General features: G+C 35.8%; 1 protein-coding gene across 1 annotated transcript; it reads right to left on the bottom strand.

Annotated features, from left to right (window-relative positions):
- Positions 1 to 2,515: 2,515 nt before the first annotated feature.
- LOC136824947 (pyruvate dehydrogenase phosphatase regulatory subunit, mitochondrial-like) lies at positions 2,516 to 15,907 on the bottom strand. Its single transcript, XM_067080933.1, has 17 exons — positions 15,679 to 15,907; positions 14,950 to 15,087; positions 14,000 to 14,127; positions 13,513 to 13,594; positions 13,051 to 13,132; positions 12,389 to 12,470; positions 11,921 to 12,048; positions 11,535 to 11,555; positions 10,735 to 10,978; positions 8,449 to 8,573; positions 7,467 to 7,815; positions 6,685 to 6,809; positions 6,060 to 6,214; positions 5,376 to 5,580; positions 4,243 to 4,326; positions 3,563 to 3,736; positions 2,516 to 2,836 (listed from the first exon to the last, which is right to left on the bottom strand). Exons 1-17 carry the CDS (start codon positions 15,729 to 15,731, stop codon positions 2,516 to 2,518), a joined length of 2,496 nt encoding a protein of 831 aa, XP_066937034.1. The 5' UTR covers positions 15,732 to 15,907.
- Positions 15,908 to 19,196: the final 3,289 nt, after the last annotated feature.

Below are 19,196 nucleotides of genomic sequence, written 5' to 3'. Positions count from 1 at the left end.
TAGGGCTGCATGGGCCACGGCGCTCCAAGGTTCAGACCCATCGGTACAGGATCGAAAAATCATATGATGTCACTGGCACTTAAGGGCTTAAAGGGTTAAGCCAGAAAATATTTTAAGACTAGCATTATTAACTTTTGTTCAAAACAATATGCATCATATTTGTCTAAATATCTAGTATTTGTTTTTCCTGTTGCAGCAGCAATGAATCGTTTTTGGACGTCATTATATGACAAAAATCTAGATAATTTACATGCTTACATAAATAGTCACAGCAAATTAAGCAAGGAAGTAGCCTTTAAGTTATGGAGTGGTAAAGAATTTAAAGTACAGGAATATTTGCTCTTGATTGTGTCGTGACTCTGGAGAAATCTATTTCGATTGAAAATCCACTTTTTCAGCCTTATCAAGCTTTCAACCTAAGCATCTCTGAGCCTGTTTTCGGATTTTTATATGCTTATGAAAAAAAACATGTAGTTGCTTTGGTTCTGTTATTTTCAGGAGTGAAACCATTGAACCATCAGTTAATAATAAAAGTTTACCCACGCCTATTCAAACAAGAATTTTTTAGTTTTTTTCATGCCAAAGCATACTTGTTTACGCCCATGTTTCAGAAGCTTTCGAAACTTTCTTTCTGCATTTTTTTGAGAAGTTTCTCAGCATAATCTACCCATTCACTTGTCGTTGTGGCTTGCCAAGTTAATTAGTTGACAAGTCAATTAATTAGAGTGATAATTGGTATTTAATTTGATGAGATTGTATACAAGGAAGCATGTGTTCTAGTTTCCGCTTATTCTTACTTAGTAAAACATACGCTTTTGTACTCTATATGCATCCCAGATGGCACACAACGTCAAAACAACATCCATGTGACATTCATAACGTCCATAAAACGTTATTTGAACGTTAAAACAACGTTGTGTGCCAGCTGGGATTAGTTTGCTTCAATACATTGATCGAGAGTATTGAAATATTTGCGATATTTAATATTTCACATGTGCTAATTATGACCACGTTGACTTTTGGGGGTCGCCTAAAGGATCGGAAAATATAGCAGAACGATCCTGGAACTCATAAAATATTTCTCGTATTGCACTCGAAGTCAAGCGATAACTAGTACATATTACATGTTAGTTTGAGGTTGGGTTTGGATCCTAGCCTAGGAACACTGTTAGAATATATTAGGATAAATGTTATGATTTGGAAACAAAGTGACGACAATCTTACCAACATTCCTGTCTCACAAACCCGGTAGGGCCCTAAACCCACTGGAATATTTAGTTGAAATTTCCTCCCAGGTTAGAAAAATACCCTGGAATTTCAGTCTCACTGGTAAGATAATTTTGATTGAACACCCTATTCGTATTCGCATCCATTGCAAAAAATTGTACAGAGGATGTGAGATAGGAGTGTTAATTACAAACAAAGCGCTACAATACATGTAGCGCTGTATTAAAGGTGGTCTGTATTCAAAAGCATTTACAATGAAAAAGAAAGAAGCAATTTCTTGTATTTTCGATGGAAGTTTACTGACTTTATAGTCCGTTTAAAAACCCTCGTCTAAAATCCAATTGTTGTAACTTTTTGTCGCAATCTTGTTTTTGAAGAAAACACAATGGCTCAAGACCAATTTATTCAGTTTTTGGTCACATTAACATTTGATTACAACGCATCATACATAGTCTCGGTGATATTAATTCAGCTTAGTCATACGTTTTTACTGACAAAATAATTATCTAATAAAACTTAGAAATTATTTCCAAATTCACTCTAAATTTTAGTTAATTTTACAAAGAAATATAAAATCGATCCTGTATTGGGCTGTTCCATTAAAAAACCACACAGGGGGTGGACGAACTAAAATCAGTCTTTTACCCCGTGGAAACTTTAGAATAGCTTTCTACCCTTTGTAAAATGACCCCCTGGAAACTTTTCTCGGATTACCCTCTTGAAATGTTCGTCCACCCCATGTATGGATATAAAATAAATGGCCTGTTTACCCCCTATAGGAAAGATAAAGACTTTTAAGATTTTCAAAGATGTGCTCACTAGGGGAAGTCATACTTCAATCAATAGCATTAACATCTTGGGATCTCGGCTTTTGGATTTAAACTAAAGCTAATAGTAAATAAAATTGCTAGCTTTTGTTTTCAAGGCCACTCGGTTTTCATGATTACGTTATCGGGAATGTCTTTTTGTGTGATTACCGCTGATGGCATGAATGGGCTTTTCCAGAAAAAAAACCTTATACCCCCTGTTGGAGGTCCATTTCCGTTCCAAGGGGGTAAGGTTTGATATATGGGGGAGTTCTATAGGAATATACAAAAATCTTTCAAAAATAAATGGAATTCCATGGGGGTGGCTTTTTAAATCCAACTCAGATTCAGAATTCCAGAAGGGTTTAACCTGAGATTGCGTGGAATTCCAGGGGGTTAGAGCATTTCCAGCCACAGAGGGATGGACCTCCTTAACAGGGGCATACAGTTTTTTTCTGGAAAAGCCCAATGAGGGAGGGGCTCTAAAGTCTAATAGAGTCTGCATCAAATTTTTCAATCGGATTGATGTTGTCATTGTCTTTTACGTAATCAATTATTCTTCCAACATATTCATCTGTCCCGACGCATACAATGACGTCATCGCCATCTTCGCATTTTGATTGGTCTACTACGGACAATGCTTTCAAAATATTCGAATCACTTGTATACCCAAGGGAGGAGATCGAACCGACTTTTTCACGTGTTTGAGAATGAAGCAATGTCTCTCCACCCCATGGCCAATTTGTTTCAAGAACATGGATTTTGATTGTATGTAAAGACTTCTGGTGTACAGGACCAGTTTCCTATAAAGGCAAAAATATGTTGTGCTTTTTTCAACACGAGTTCCTGATATAACCTTCCCAATATCGCTTTTTGATTTTTCTAGTCGACACTTTTGTTGATAAAACAGTTATCTAGGACTTCTAGGATCTAGGACCCCTAGAGACTAAATTTAAATCAAAATCTTCAAAATGATTATTTTTATCATTGAGCAAGCTGACGAGTTAAAAAATACCATCAACATATTAGAGAGGGAAAGGATTTAAAAAACGAGCTTATGGAGAGAGAAATTTTTCTTTTTACAATCATGGACAAAAGGTTGTAGACTTTGGGTTTAACTCTTCACCTTTTCCGAGAACACAATCTCTAATTAGACCAAATTTGAGATGGTTTAATGATCGATTAACAATTTTTCAGAGCTTTCTGGTGCACCCACCACCTGTGTGGCTGAAGTTAACCCATTTCAGTCATTTTTAGTCATTGGAAGTCCAAAAAGGAAATATGATTTTTTTGTCTTCAGGGTTTCTTTTTTGTCTAAGATTGAAGATTCGATGAGTTTTGCTCTTTCTACTTTTTCGAGAAGACATCCAATTAGACCATATTTGAGATGATTAAATCAATTAAAAACAACTTTTCAGAGCTTTCTGGTGCACCCACCACCTGTGTGGCTGAAGTTAACCTATTTTCAGTTATTTTACAAGCAAGCCTGTAGGTGTCTTTTGACCTTTCGTCCATGATTGTACTTTTACCTTGTCTGAAAAGATTGACTTTACGAATTGCTTTTCAGTTCTTAATCCAACCTCATTGGGAACTTTTGGTGTTTTGGTTTGAACACGAAGACTCTCCATTGCAATGTGTCCAACATTTGTCATACCATAGTCTTGTCCGTACTCCATTAGCAAGCGGTAGAGTCCTTGAGAAAACTGAAGCGAAATAAAAATAGAATTACATACTGTAGTACACATGTTTGAAACTCCTTCAGTATCGCGCAAAACCAAATCTGTAAACCTTTTTCAATGTAACGATTCACCAACTTGGAATTCACTCTCTTCAGCATTGACATAAGCGAACTAGATCATTTTTTTACATTGGAGACAGGCCCGGTCAAAGCGGGGCGAGACTGGGGAGACATCAGCCTCTCCACTTTGGATGAAACGAGATTTTTTCCACAAATTCCTAGTGGATTTTATCTCATTTTTGGGCCTTCAGCCTCTCCACGATTGTTCCGCTGGGCCTGGAAGAACCTTTTTTCAAGACCTACCTGCGTTCATACAACCTATATAATTCGTAGCTTATGTTTGAAGCCACTTTGAAACTGACACGCCTTGGATTAGGACATACCTATTAAAAATTATATAGTCAGTCAAACGATTAATCTAAATCTAAATCCAAAATCCAATCAATTCGAATCAGAATTCGTCCAACCTACCTGTACAGGAATCATTAGATCCCAACCTTCTCCAATAGATGAGGACGTAACAATGACGTCACATGCATAGCCAATATCCATAACCTAACAAATGAGATAATAAGATAAACGATTAGATACAAATAGACAACAACATTGCTTGAACGTTAGACGGACGTTATTAAGATTGGGCTTTTCCAGAAAAAAACCGTATAGGTCCATTTCCGTTCCAAGGGGGTATGGTTTGATATGTGGCGGAATTCAATAGGGAGATACAAAAATCTGTCAAAAATAGCTTGAATTCCATGGGGGTAGCTTTTATAATCCCGCTAAAGCTCAGAATTCCAGAGGGGTTTGAACCTGGAATTGCTTGGAATTCCAGCCATTGAGGGATTGGCCTCCTCAACATGTGGAGTACGGTTTTTTTCTGGAAAAACCCATTTAAACCCGTTTTAGCGAATTTGGTTTGTTTTTTTTGACGCGCACTGTCCTCGTTTTCAACAGATTTCATTGCTATAAAATTACATATTATTCACAATGATAATTGTGTTGTTTACACCTCATGAGACATTTTGAATTTCAAGTACTTTTGTTTTAGAGTCAATGTTTGCCTTTTGGGAATTCAACTTGGTTTAAATGTATAATTTAATAGCAATGAAATCTGTTGAAAACGAGGACAACAATAAATTTATGCATCTCGAGAAGAGTGTATTCATGATATGCGCCATTGCAATGTCTTCCACGGACCCAACAGCTGATTAGTTAAAGGTGACGTATTGACTGATTTTGCGTCACTTACGACCAATCAGTTGTTGGGTCCGTAATGTAATGTCAGAAGACATTGCAATGGTGCATATATGGTATCATATATACACGCAATTTGAATAATACTTATTTTGCCTAGCTTTTTCTTTGATCCAATGGTATTCACACAAAAAATAATCAATTCAAAATCCGTGTATTGGTTCTTTTCACATGACGACGGGCTTACACAGCATGGAGTCGCCATTCGTTTAACGTAAAAAATCTCACCGGGTCTGTGAGAACGGGGTGTCACTACACTACACAAGGCAAGTATCGACTAGTCAATGGTTGACTTCGGAGTTTCAAATTAGAAAATCATGAAATCAAATGCCTGGACGTAATTAACTAACCATGCTCGAAGTTTTGTACAAATCTTCAGTGCTGTAAGGTGGTGAAATCAATTTGTCCAATAAGGCGTCAACATTGGGACCAACCAATCGGAACACTGCATAGCTTCCAGTGACGTCACGAACTATGACGTCATTAGTCTCAGCATATTGTTCGAGGGAGGAGAGAAGGAACGAATGAACGTTCGCATTTGATCTCAAGTGTAATCTGTAGATATCAACAGAAATATTTTAAAAGTTTTATTTTTAGATAAAGAAACTAAAAATTTCCTAATGTATGAGTTTGCTAAACTCTAGACATGCAAGAACAAGGCTGCGTTAGTCAGAGAATGAAAGCCCTTGGACTAAAAAATATGAATACAGTTTAAAAGCTTCTACTTAAATTAAAACCATTAAAAACGCCCCTCCCTGAGGGGAGGCGTTTATTGAACGTTTTTCCCTAACAGAAGGGGAGTTTATTAAAGGGGGTATTTAAAAGAAGAGACACTTAATAGAAGGGGAGTTTATTTGAAGTAATACGGTATCTAGTGCTCAGAAAAATCCTTTGATGACCTTTGAACATCAGGCGTGCACATAACATTATAACGTTCATCCTAATGTTATAAGAATGTCATGAGCTTTAAATGAATATTGAAATAACGTTGTGTTAGAGCTGGTTATTTCAAAAGTTCTGCAGATGTACAGTACCTTTTATTTTGAGTGTTTGAGATAGACACAAGAGCAATGCATTCGTCTTTTTCATCAAAAATTGGTGTTTCTTTACCATGTATTGCCATAGCTGATGGATCGATATCAAACTGCTCAAAAAATTCACCAATAGCAATACTAACTGAAGAATCAAACTAAAATGAAAAAAAAAAATCTAATACAGAATATTTGGTTTCAGTGTGCTTTCTTTTTCCAGAACCAAAAAATGAGTTTTCTTGCTTTCAATAGTCACTGGTTGTACCAACAATCAGCGTAAATGAATAAAATAAAAATAGCTTTGAATCAATTTGAATCAATTGTAGAACTTTTCCCTCGTCAACAGTCTTGGCAGCTTCGTTCCCTGTGTATTACCAATCCTTTGGTGCTTACTGCTGGTAGCGCTATATGACACCCTGGCATTGTCTAGTATTCAAATGTCAAAGATTACTTCAAAAAGATTGTATTGAATTTCCGTTGATACTTGACACTTGAATCTTATGTCGTATTTGTTTGAGAAGCCCCCCTCTGCAATGAGGAAACTCGCCATCAACCAAAGCCATGGTATTCTATGACGTTTTCATCAGTAATGCAAACAAAGCCTGGGATACGCGAGGACGAATCTTACCTGTAGCTCGAACACACTTTGTGAAGAAAGATCGATCAAACCAACAGAATCTTCGCAAGCTTTCATCTCTCGCTGAACATTAGGTAACCAGTGTGGTTTCCCTAAAGTATTTTCTTTGACATCACCTACAATCATGAATGAAAAAATACAATAGATGGTGGTGGATCTAAGAGGTGTCCAAAGTTGGTAACGGAAATTTTTTTGTAAAGATTATGGCTAAAAGAAAAAAAAACCTTAGAAACGCAGATAGATACTTTTTTTTGCCTAATACACGAGACAAGAATGATGATATTCATTATTTGTCATTGGTCTTTTCCAGAAAAAAACCGTGCACCCCCTGTTGAGGAGGTCCAACTTTTTGTGACCTACCCCCTTGGAATTCCAGGCAATTTTAGTATCATACCCCTCTGGAATTCCAAATTTTTACAAATTTTCAATCATTACCCCCTTGGAATTCTGCTTATTTTTGACGGATTTTCGTCTACCCTTATGGAATTCCACTGCATTTCAAACCTTACCCCCTTGGAACGGAAATGGACCTCCTCAACAGGGGGTGCAAGGTTTTTTTCTGGAAAAGCCCATTAAGTCTTCTACGAAAACAATCCAGTTTCTGCCAGTAAGGGCAATAAATCAATTTAAATCTTTGCTCTAGCTTAAATTTGTGACTTCTGGCGTAATCCGGGCGTTTATAATTCACCCGACCACCCCACACCCTTTGCTGAAGAAGTTTTTTTTTGAATGTCAAACACAGGAGAAGGTGTGAAAATGTAGGAAAGATTTACCACAATCGTCAAAATACTTTGGAATTTCCCAATTATTTTCTTGATTCCAGACAGCACCACTCTTTTCCAATGATTCATGGATCGGTGACGTCATCACGTTTCTTGGAAAAGCTTTATAGGTTGTTTCCGGATATACAAACTCGTACCGGGTAGTTAAAATAGCGGGTGCTACTTTTTCGTTTAAGAATTTGTTATTACTGCCATGTGCCATTCGATGGACACTATAATGGTAGGGATTCCAGTGTTCTGATTGGCTGAATGTTAACAGCTCGGCTGCCATTTTACCGTAACCAGGACTACCAACAATGCCATTTGAACTTAAACCACATACAGCTAAGTAGTTGTCGAACTAAATGAAAACATATAAGATGGTCAGTTGAAGCACTGAGTTTGTCTCTTTTTTATATCAACTACAAGTAATAATCTTACAATAACAATCTGTTCTAGTTAAGGAAAATTTGTGTTATAGAGTAAGGTTTATAAGGCATTATTAATTGAAGGACCATAAATCTTGTTTGAGTTAGGGAGACGTTCGAGTTTTAGTGGTTCGAATCAAAGAGACTCTACTTAATACATTATGAGGAAGTTCCTGCTTTGTTTAGAAGGTTATATTTTAGATAAAACTGTAATTCACAAATACTATTAAATTACTAAAGATTTTTCCCATAATTCTTAGCAAGATAAACCATTGAATCAAAGTTTGAAATAAGATCAATCCAAATATCTCAAATTGGGTTCTCGCATGGTTCTTACGTTGAAATGAGGTCATTCATATTGTATAGAATTTTTGACTTAGGATCGTAACGAAAAGCTGCGTGAAACTTTGATTATAATCTCAACTTCAATATATTGTGAAATGATATTCAAAAATTTTGGAAATAATCAGCAAAAGAAATGCGATACTAGGTCCCTGGAGAGGGTATCATCTGTGAGTCAAATATCTGAGACAATAACATTTCTAGGACAAGCGAATAGATATTACCTCTTTGGCAAATGACAGATGTGGTCTGCCATCAGGGGAAAATGATTCAGGGCCATTTATGAAATTTCGGATCTCCGCATTTGCAATCGATGGAAATCTCTTCAGAATGCCACCTAGCATATAATCTAGAAAAGTAAGGCAAAATAGGCCTTTTCAAAAATAAGGTTTCGACTAAACGTCTTTGAAATGACGAAGGAGATTAGCTGGCTTAAGATTTCCAGCTTTTCTAGACTGAAAAGTATGAACTTATGACACCCGAGTAGCGTAGACAAGAATGGATAATTACTGTATCATAAAAATTTGCTCTCCTACACAAATTTTAAGGCCCTTTTGTCTTACGGCCCTCTTCTTAAAGAGCCGGTAGACCTTTTTCAGTCAGTGGGATTAGTTTTCAAATGGGGACGATATGGTCAATTTTTCCAGTGGGAGGGGACGTCCCACCGGGTTTGTGAGAGGGGTGTGTTTAAAAAGAAAGGTAAGGGGATATTTATATATCAGTAGACAATCGTGAATGTTTTTCTCCAAGGATGAAATACGGAATGAACTCAGAACATAAAATACCTTGAACGCCAATGCTTAAAAAAACTACAAAGTAAAAATTAGCGTATTCAATGCAGCACCCAAACTAGTGGACAATGGTTGCACTTTTCAAAAGTCATTTAATAATTTAAATTTTTACTCGAAACTCTCTAATTTGATTTTCAAGAAGGACGTACTGAATGGTACCGCGTCGTTTATGACTGTGATTATATACTAGCCATAACTTGCATTAAGGTACCACCGCAACAAAACGAACACATTGAGTTAAATTTGCGTTCAAAAGGAATGATCTTAGCCCTACAAAAATTTTTGTTAAGAGTGCGACCTCTCATCTGAGACAAAATTCTTTCAAATGCTAACAAATGTGTCAAGGGAATGTGTCTACTTAGAGTGGCATCCGTGCCTTGTCTTACACATTTTTTATAAGAACAATTTCATAAGAATACGAGGCTGAAATTTGGCCAAAACCTAAAAACAAATTAAGAAGAATCTGAGCCTCATATTTCAGAAATTACTGAGAAGTACAGGTTTCTATTTTCATTAACCCTTTCCGGACGCATTATTTCACGGCTATATGACGCAAACAAAAATTCGATTTTTGACTGGCTTCACTAAAATTGCAATAGAAAGTGATTGATAAAAGATATCACGATAAGTAATACCTCATTTTTTTCACATGTAATAGGGGTTTTGAAATACCAAAAACATTTTTTTAAATATGGCTGACACCTGGTCACGTGACCGAAAAATCGGCAGACTTTTTTGGAAAGGCAAAATTTTTGACTTTGAATAAAGAAATAGAGTAAAAGGCATTTGCTATACGCCTTGAACTTTGAATATGATTTAGAAAATTGAATTACTGACCGGGTAAAAAAAATTTCATGTCATAAGCGTTCCAAGAATCTGAGTTAAGTGATTTTTTGTCCAAATTCTTGAGCAATTTTTCCCTTACAGATTTAGCCTGAGTAAATTTGCAACAAACATTGAAAATTTATAATTCTTGTTGTAAACAAGATATCGAAAAGCGGTTTTTTGCAGGTTACGGGAAATTTATCTCAAAATCATTATTCAAAACCATGTTATTGTATTTTGGCGCGAAAACTATTAAAATCTTTTACAAAGCTATGGGCCACCCAGTGGCCCGTGCGTCCGGAAAGGGTTAATATTGACATTTAAGCATGAAAAACTCATATAAAATTAAGAGCAGCCCAGCCAGAATCATATGACTTACTGGTTTTTCCTATAAAAAGCGTATATCTGAAGATACTGCTCTTCCTATGTTATTTTACTAATGTGCACGTTTAGCAACATAACTGTTCGAATATTTTGAGTAGAGTAATGAAGAGCGCGTAATAACTACTTGTGGTATAAAAAGGGAATTTTCCAGAAAAGGGAATTTCCTTAGATTCATTCTCCAGGGATAAGAAAAAGACAAACTGAGATTTCAAAATGAGTAATCAGATCAAAAAGACTCCGATAAAGTCTTGATGATAATAAAACAATAGAGAGACCGTAAGATAAGAATGCTACCGTTTAGCGGAACTAAAATACTGAAAAACGCGCAAACGCAAACGCAAAATTATGAGATGTTTGCCCAACTTTCTTATGCGTGAAGCTATGAATGCCATCCTCGGTCGTTTTAGGCTCCCGGCGGTGGCAATTATAAAATAATGGAGCGTATCAATAGTAGAACGTCGAATTAGAGAGTGTCAACTGTATTTAAAATAGCAAAGGTAGATTTCTTACCGAAATGGTCCCAGTCTTCTTCTAACAATTGAAATTCAAATTTTCCCGGTATCCCTTCATAGAAACACGACATAGCATCCGGCTCAAACCCACCGGCCATTAAACCGCCGCTCCACTCGCGAAAGTATAAATGTCCATCATGATCACGTGTCACGGGCATCATGGGGTCCACATTGTATGGTTTAGTCACGATATAAAAATGTTGACACGCGTGTAACGGTAACTGAACAGGTGGTTGTGATTTCTGAAAATTAATTTCACGTGATATTTTTAAAGCATAATTTTGGCTGAAAATTTAATGGATCGATTCAATATCTACAGTTTTTTAAACCAGAGTATCTCTCGGGCGTGGATATTTCCTTCATCGTATAATTACTAACTTTCAATAACGATCATTACACTAAAAGAGGTCGGCCAACAAAATCGTTACTTGACCAAGCTATGGAGTTTAAAAATGTTTCATTAAACCAATATTTTACTCTTGCCTTAAGCAAGAGAAAGCAATTTTGAAGTTTTTTTTTTCTTTTTTGATAGCTCGACATAGAGTCGTAACTCTCTGAAGTGAATAGGCCTCAGGGCGAGAGTCATGACTCTATGTCCAACCTTACCCAGTAATGGGTGGTTGTAAATAAATTATTATTACTATTATATTACTATTATCGAAAAAGAAGATCTCCTCAAAGGGGAGGACTTGACCTGATGCCTGTAATAGGTATTGGAATGATGGAATTTTAAAATGAAATTGCAAGGTGTTTAATGTTCGTTAAAATAAAATTTCGAACGATGATAAAACGACTTACCAAACCAAGCTCACGTGACCACTAAAAGAAAAAGGAAAATTAAATATTTGAACACTTTAATCGGTTCTCATTACTCAGAATCGCCTTATTTGTAGCTAAAACGCTCTGGTTCTTTTTTAAAACTGTGTAGGGCAAGAGATTTTCTAAAGGTGTTTTTTTTCCATAGGGAAAACGAGGCCTCAAAAACAAGAACAATTCTAAAATCAAAGAGGAGCTTGGGAGAGCTTAATATTTACGCAAGTAAAGGGTCAAAAGCCTAAAAATTTCAATTTTGTTTTGGAACTAGGAGCAGGCAAACAAAAATTTAATATTGAAAGTAAAAAAGAATGACAGTTAATTCTCAAAAAAATTCGATAATTTTTATAAAAATAGAATGTGTAGTTTACCAAGCCAGCCGCGTTGATAAAATGTCCACACTCAATGTTGCCTTGATCTGTATTCACTGAAGTGATTAACCTACGTTCTGAAGAATTCAAGTTCAATACTTGGACACCTTCAAACACCTTTGTTGCACCTGGAGTAAGAACGAGTAACATCTATTGGCTGTCTGTAAACACTGTATCCTTATGAGCACTAGCACGTTGAGTTTAATCGTCTCTCAGAAACTAGAGTTTTGACGATATACTAGGTCGAAATGTCTCGTCAAATGTGCTGCGTATTTGTAACCATGCATATACCATGATTTGAGATATTTGCTCTATTGGCTCTAGTGGTATATTGACTCGAACCCCTATAATGCAATATCTACCATTGATGGAAGCACTGATAGTAAGATAATAGTATCCTGGTTTTGATAGGCAATATAACTAAAAGACTAGAACATAATGTTTTATCCTTTCCAATTTTCAACTTACCGTTTTTGACAGCACCTTTAGTATACGCCTGTATGAGATCCGTTGGGTTAACCACGCTGTCGCCTGGTACCATCATTGCAAGCTTTGCGAAAAAGAAATTGAAAATATTAGATAAAAATCGAGGTTCAACTTTGTTACTACACCATTATGGAAGCTGATATTCGATTTGTAAAAGAATTCACATCACATCAATCACATCAAATTCGTTTCGTTCCATAATGGCAGACTTTTGCTAAGTTATATAACGGGGAGTTCTCTATAAATCAATGCGAATTCGAGTATTAGCTTTATCGGGAAAATCTCCAGATTGAAGTTGTGAAAAACTTTTTGTCAACTTCATTCTTGCCAAAATTTCGAATAATTATTCCCCAACTAATTTTAAAATGAGGTTTTTCTACTCAAAAAGGACACCTAATATTTTGCATTGACAATCCTTCCATTGTGATAAATAAAGTGTAAAATATTTGAAAACATTATAGAATATAGAATATGTCGGGGAGAATGTGGGGGAGTTAAATAAGTTTTTCTTTTAGGTTAGGAAAAGTTGGGGAAATCTTCGTCAAGCTCTGTCATTCTTCAACCCTAAAATTATTGGTCGCTCCACGGGATCGCTTTCTGCCGACAATTCTTCCCTGATAACATAATAATGTGTTGTATTTTACCTTGACACCTTCAGTACTGATAAGAGGATTAAGTTGTTGAGCTTCTTGTGCACTGATCAAATGACAATCGACCCCATTTTCACTAAAAATGAAATGCAAGAAATAAAACAACAAGGAACTTTTTGAATTGGCTGAAATGATGCTCTAACCGGTCAGAAAATAAAACTGAATTTATCTTAAAAAGTATTAGCAAAGTTACACAAACAATCATATATTTAACATAGCTGAATTTAAAAGGTCCTACAACGCACTATTTAGCCGATATCGTGTAAACGGACCTAGTTTAGGAACATATTTCATGCAGTGCGATTTAATTCTCGGGCAATTTAAGGCTTATGATATGAGAATGCTTTTTCAAAACTTTGAAAACTTTTTGATAAATAATTTGCTAGAGCAAATTTTATCATTTTTTATTATGGGCTACATTTCGAAAAATAACTATACACACGGAAATCGACATACCGTCCAATCTGGTAGGATTTTCGTAAACTTAAAGCTCTATCTTCATGTTGAGCGAGTATTAAACTTCCACATTTCTTGAAACCTAAACGAAAAGATTAAAAAGTTCAGAGTTGAGCGTCAAAGCTTTTTATGTTAATGACTTAAGTTGTAATTCAGGTAAAGGTTGGTACTATTTACTCCAATATGCAACATAAAAATGACAAAATCTATGTCACTTTTCGAGAGGAAAAAAGCTCCCAAAACCTGAAAAATTCAAATAGCACTTTTTCCAACGGCGGGCGGGCGTGCGAAAAGAAACCAAAACTAACCCGAAAATCAATACTATGCGTGTTGCACAAATCTTCCACTTTTTTGCAACTTTTCGAACGATTCGAACGTTCTACGGACAAACTCACTAAATTAACTTTACATTTACGAATTTGTATTTTAACATAGTAAGTGCAACCAAATAAATTCACGACGTACCTGAAAAGCGAGCTATCCTTACCTATGCCGAAGTCTTGTTCAAACTTATCAAACAATTCGAACGCATACTTCGATTGTTGAGTGTTCTCGTGATTTGAGTGTATTGATTTGACTAGCCCTGCTGCATGCCATGATGTTCCACAACCAAGACTGGGAAAAGAAGATTATAATATAATGAGAATCAAGTCGAAATAAAGAAAGGTAATATAGAACTATAGAACTGGTCTTGATACCAAGTATCCGAGGATTACGCTCACTGCAATTCGCGAGGAAAGGCCTATTTGCACGGCGTAGGATGGCTCCACTGAAGACTTATGAAAGCTAGCAACCCAGCTAACACAACGTTGTTTCAACGTTCATCTAACTTGTGAACGTTAGATAAACGTTGAAACAACGTTATGAAAGCTAGCAAGGGGGCAATTCCATCGTTAAAAGGGTTGGGTATATATCGAATGGTGACAGGGAATCAAATACATGTATGTTCCCAAAGATGTACAATTTAAATTGGGGAAGAGTCGACATCGACCTTCACCGCAGTATGCAATAGATTTTATTTGCATTCAAATGTTAGAGGAAAATTTAAAAAAGACTCAGACGGAAAAAGTGGTAGACGATCGATAAAGGATTAGCCTTTCCGTTTCCTACCACGCGTTTATATTTATCATCTTGTGTTTCGGAACTGTTTCGAAAAACGCACCATTTCTGGGATGGTCAGGAAAAACTTTCAGGGAAAAATCTTTTGAAAAATTACTGGTCGGGGACAGTCAGTAGTCACTCAGTCAGTCAGTCAGGGAAGCTTTCCGGCTTTTCTTTTCCTTTAAATTATTTTGAGTGCAACGACTGCCTCATTTTGAAACCATTACCGAGATGATTAAATCCCTTGAGTCTTTAAATGTTACTGTACAGATAGTGACGTAATTTATGAAAAACTCTATCAGAGACAGATCGCAAGCGACTGATCACATTACAAACCTTCCTTGTTCAAGGATGACAATATCTTTCCATCCGAGTTGTGTTAAATGGTATGCGATAGAAGTCCCAATCACTCCTCCACCAGTGATAACAACTTCGGCTGATGTTGGTAACGTCTTGTTAGACAAGAAACGAGTACTGAATAATATGAAGAACGGTTGAATGCTTTTATTTTCCATCTTTTTTAAAATAATATTATTATTTCCTTAATTGTCTTAGCTCGCTTTGATTTGCTAAGCTGTCTGTCCCAAAGCCGTAGAGTGTCCGCACAATTATCGTACGCAGCATAAAAGTCATTTATGCCTGAACAAAAGAGTGAGAATATCTTGGAAATGCGCCATGAATGTTTACCCGGAAACTAGAAAACAATAGCCATCCTATACGGTAAAATAAACAGAACCCAGAGCACTTTAATCAGTTCTCGCGGCACTTAACGTTGCTTTAAAAATTGACAAAACTTTTTTCCCCGCTGGAATTTCATCCTCACTGGGAAATTGGCTTTGATTTCATCCCCAACCGATAATTTGATACCTAAAATTTGCACTCCAAAACCATCCCCACTGGATTTTTTAACCCTGGAACAATAGAATTTTTATCCCCATTGGGAATTTATCAAGAATTGTCATCCATACTGAGAAAAAAGTTCCACCGGGGCTGCAAGACAGGCGTGTTCCAAGGGCCTGGGTAAAAAAGGTTTGGAAGAATCATATTATTAAAAAAAACATTTACCTTTTAGTTAGCAATGAAGCTCTTTGTTTTCCTAATAAACCTGCACGCAACATCTTTGTTTTGTGAATGAATCGGTATTATTTTCAAAATTTGTGTAAGTTCAATGCATAGCAGCTGTAACTAGTTTAGGTCGATGGTATCATTATTGAGATGTAGAAATTACGATTCTTTCAAAAACTGCTTATCGGTAATTAACATTTCTATTTTGGTATTCATGAATATAATATCTAAAAGAATATTAGAGAGACAAAAGAAATAAATATATGAAATATAATATAGCCACGAGGAAGAGGTTCAAGGAAGTTAAATATTCGCACATTAGTGAAATAGAAAAGTGTTCGAGAGAAACCATTAAAGCAGTTGCCGGGGGGTTACTTAGACAAAATGTGTACTGGGGTAAGGGTTCCTTTTTCACACCCTCGGACATACCCGTCATCTCGCAAATCTAGTACCCCTCCCCCGGGATCAGTTGTAAGTTTTTATTTCGCGATATTCACACATAAGATTTTTTTTACCAGTTATGAAAATCCCTAATTATCATGTCCTTAAACCAAGCTACTAAATATATTAATTAAAAAATATACAAAAGGACTCGGCAATATTATATGATAAAAGGACGGAAAGCATCCCTTTCTTTGAACAACTTCATAAGATTTTTTTTTTATTTATATGTATAATGTTACACGAACAAATATACAAATAGTAAAGGTTTTTAGCCTCTCGCAAAAAACACCAGATTTTACCACCAAGAGGAACCAAAAAATGAAAAATATTAATTAACAAGATAAGACCTCTATAGTAATATGATAATTTATTGTAACATTTTCATAGGAACACCTTCTAAGTTTAAATGTGTTTCTGTAAATGTATTTACTGGTCGTATTGTAGGGACAAATTATTTTCAGAAGCATTCCTTACTGCTGATTACTACTAACATACGCATAAAACTAAAGAATCACTGTTTGAGCTGACAATTCCCTACCGTGAGTTTCACAGTGTAATGAGATATCGCGATTCTAAAGCATACTTAAACGAAACTTGTAGTAAAATGTTGTACAGGTTGTCATGACAGCATCCACCAGTCCTAAAACTCTCGACAGCCGAGGAAAAAAATCTATGATCAATCTATACTCAAGATTTTAGAATTGTCTTGATTGATTACCTATTGATTATCAAAATTAATCGATATCCAATCAATCGATTGGTTAGCAATTAGTCATCGATTGGAAAAAGTTATCGATTATTTTATTATTATTTTATTATTATAAAAGTTATGCGAAATTAATAAAAACAAGTAATTAAAAAACAAGCACCTAGCATTCAAGGTTCTATGTACGTTGAAAAAAACATTGAACAACGTATGTCTGGCAACTCCTCGAGCGTCAGCTCTATTTCACCGAAATCTAATGAAAGTCCACAAGTGTATGGAGTTTCAATATTCATTACGCGTATTTATAACATTTTTTGCTTCAAACACCCCCGCCCTCAAACAAACAAGAACTAGTTTTGACTAGTCATAGATTGCCACAAACAAAAACATTATCAACAAAGAGTTCCGGCTTTGTGGTAAACATGTTTTAACAGAAAAAAAATGCCTCCCATAGTATTATACTCAAGAGGCTCACAGATATTCTTAATAGGTTAATACCATTATAATATGAATCTGTACTAGATTAGCCGCTTCTTGTAACACGACTCGATAAATAGTTTATTATATTTACCGTGGACTTTGAGTCAGTAAAATAAATCTAATGACACTAAAGAAAGATACGGAAAAAGGCCTCTGGGTATGCTAAAGTCTAGTTTCGACAAAAGACTACGGTGTCCGGAGCTGCTGAGTGCATGTTTTGCAGGGGCGTCGCACTGTCCCTGGGCTAGACAGGGACACGTTTCTATGCCTAGTCAAGCCTCTTACACAAAAAATCGAGCACCATACCGTTTTTTATTCCCACAGTATACACTATTAAGACTGTAATAATTATCATTTATACTGAGGTTGAACTAGTTCTGCTTTTCGGCGTTGTTTTAGAAACTCGAGATTCTTATTTTGATATGAGTTGAGAGTTTCGTTTTTTGCAGTTTGACGTAACGATGTCTGGAATTTTAACTAAAGTGTTCAAGAGATGGATAGATATGATAAAACATAAAATGACAAAGATTCCTTTTGACAAGAAGATAAGCATCACGTAGAAAATCATGTGCCAACAAATATTCGCGTAAACAACACGTGCTTTGAGAATCGTGCCCACGCAAACAACAAAAATAAAGGATAGCAGTGAAAGATTAATGTCATTGTCAACAAATCACGAAGCTAAGGTTAAGTAGCATGTTGACCTTATAGAAATATTACTTCAGCTGGTACAGAACTCCATAACAACGTCCTCATGGCGTCCCTAGTGTTCATAAAACGTTAGATGAATGTTAAAAACCATGTTGTGTATCGCTGGGACAGCTCAGGCAATTGTCTTCTTCCTGCTTAAAAATCACAAGAAAATGAATCGACCACGTCATAAATAGATAAGGTTACTAAGGCCCAGTGTTTTTCTTACAAAATGAGTTTAAAAGTGCTGGAACACCCGTTCCATACGTTTTCCACATTATAATTAGTTTCTGTATGAGGTAGGAGTAAAACAAAAACTCGCCTCAAAACCAATTTAATGGGCAGATTACACATTCAAGTGCATTGCATTGCTCTCGGAGAAAAAATAATTCTAAGTGCATTAATTTAAGAGCTTGACATGCTTTTGAAATATTTGTAAAATGAAGAAGATAACATTCTGTACTTTCGAAAGGACAAAAATTCTTCTAAATTCAATTATCTATGAACCAAGAGTTAGTCCTTATAAGTAGGCAAACAATTGCTGAAAAATCGGACACCAAGTTTCTGCATAACATAACTATTTCGGAAATTCCAATTCCCACAATTTAGACTTAGAACTGAAACCAAATAGCTTAAAGACTGCATTTAAACCATCTTTTATCCCGATCGACATCCATCTCATTTATTCTTACACCCCCGTCTCGCTGCTCAGATGGACTTGATAATTTTTGTCAAAATCTCTTCCACTAATGACGAAATGTTGGCTAGATTTTCCAGTGACCGCAGGGGTCCAGCAGGGTCTGTGATACATTAGTATATAAATCCTGTTATGATAATTTTTTTGTCCTTTTTCAAATTAGGTCTGTTTAGCACATACACAAAAATGATTGTGTTGATTGAGATGTTATTGAAAATGCTTCTAGCCATTTCTGAAATCCAAGGCTCGCAGCTTGTTCTTAATCTGTTCTGAGAGCCTTTAGGCTAAGCAAAATCATTAAATCCTTGTCCAAAAGAACATACAAAAGTAGCTCAAGTTCACAACAAAAATTTTATATTTCTGAATCGCCAATATTTATATTTCCAGTAGAGAAAAGGGGAAAATATTTTTTACAGTTTTTAGAAGTGTTATGAGATAATAAATAATGTATGCATAAATAGATGAGAAAATTGAACCGAACTAAAAAAAAGGATGGTTTTG

This window comes from Clytia hemisphaerica, unplaced genomic scaffold, assembly GCF_902728285.1.
Source record: "Clytia hemisphaerica strain Z4C2 unplaced genomic scaffold, Clytia hemisphaerica genome assembly, whole genome shotgun sequence".
In the NCBI taxonomy this organism is placed as follows: Eukaryota; Metazoa; Cnidaria; class Hydrozoa; order Leptothecata; family Clytiidae; genus Clytia; species Clytia hemisphaerica.
This window is presented reverse-complemented; position numbering and strand designations above follow the sequence as displayed.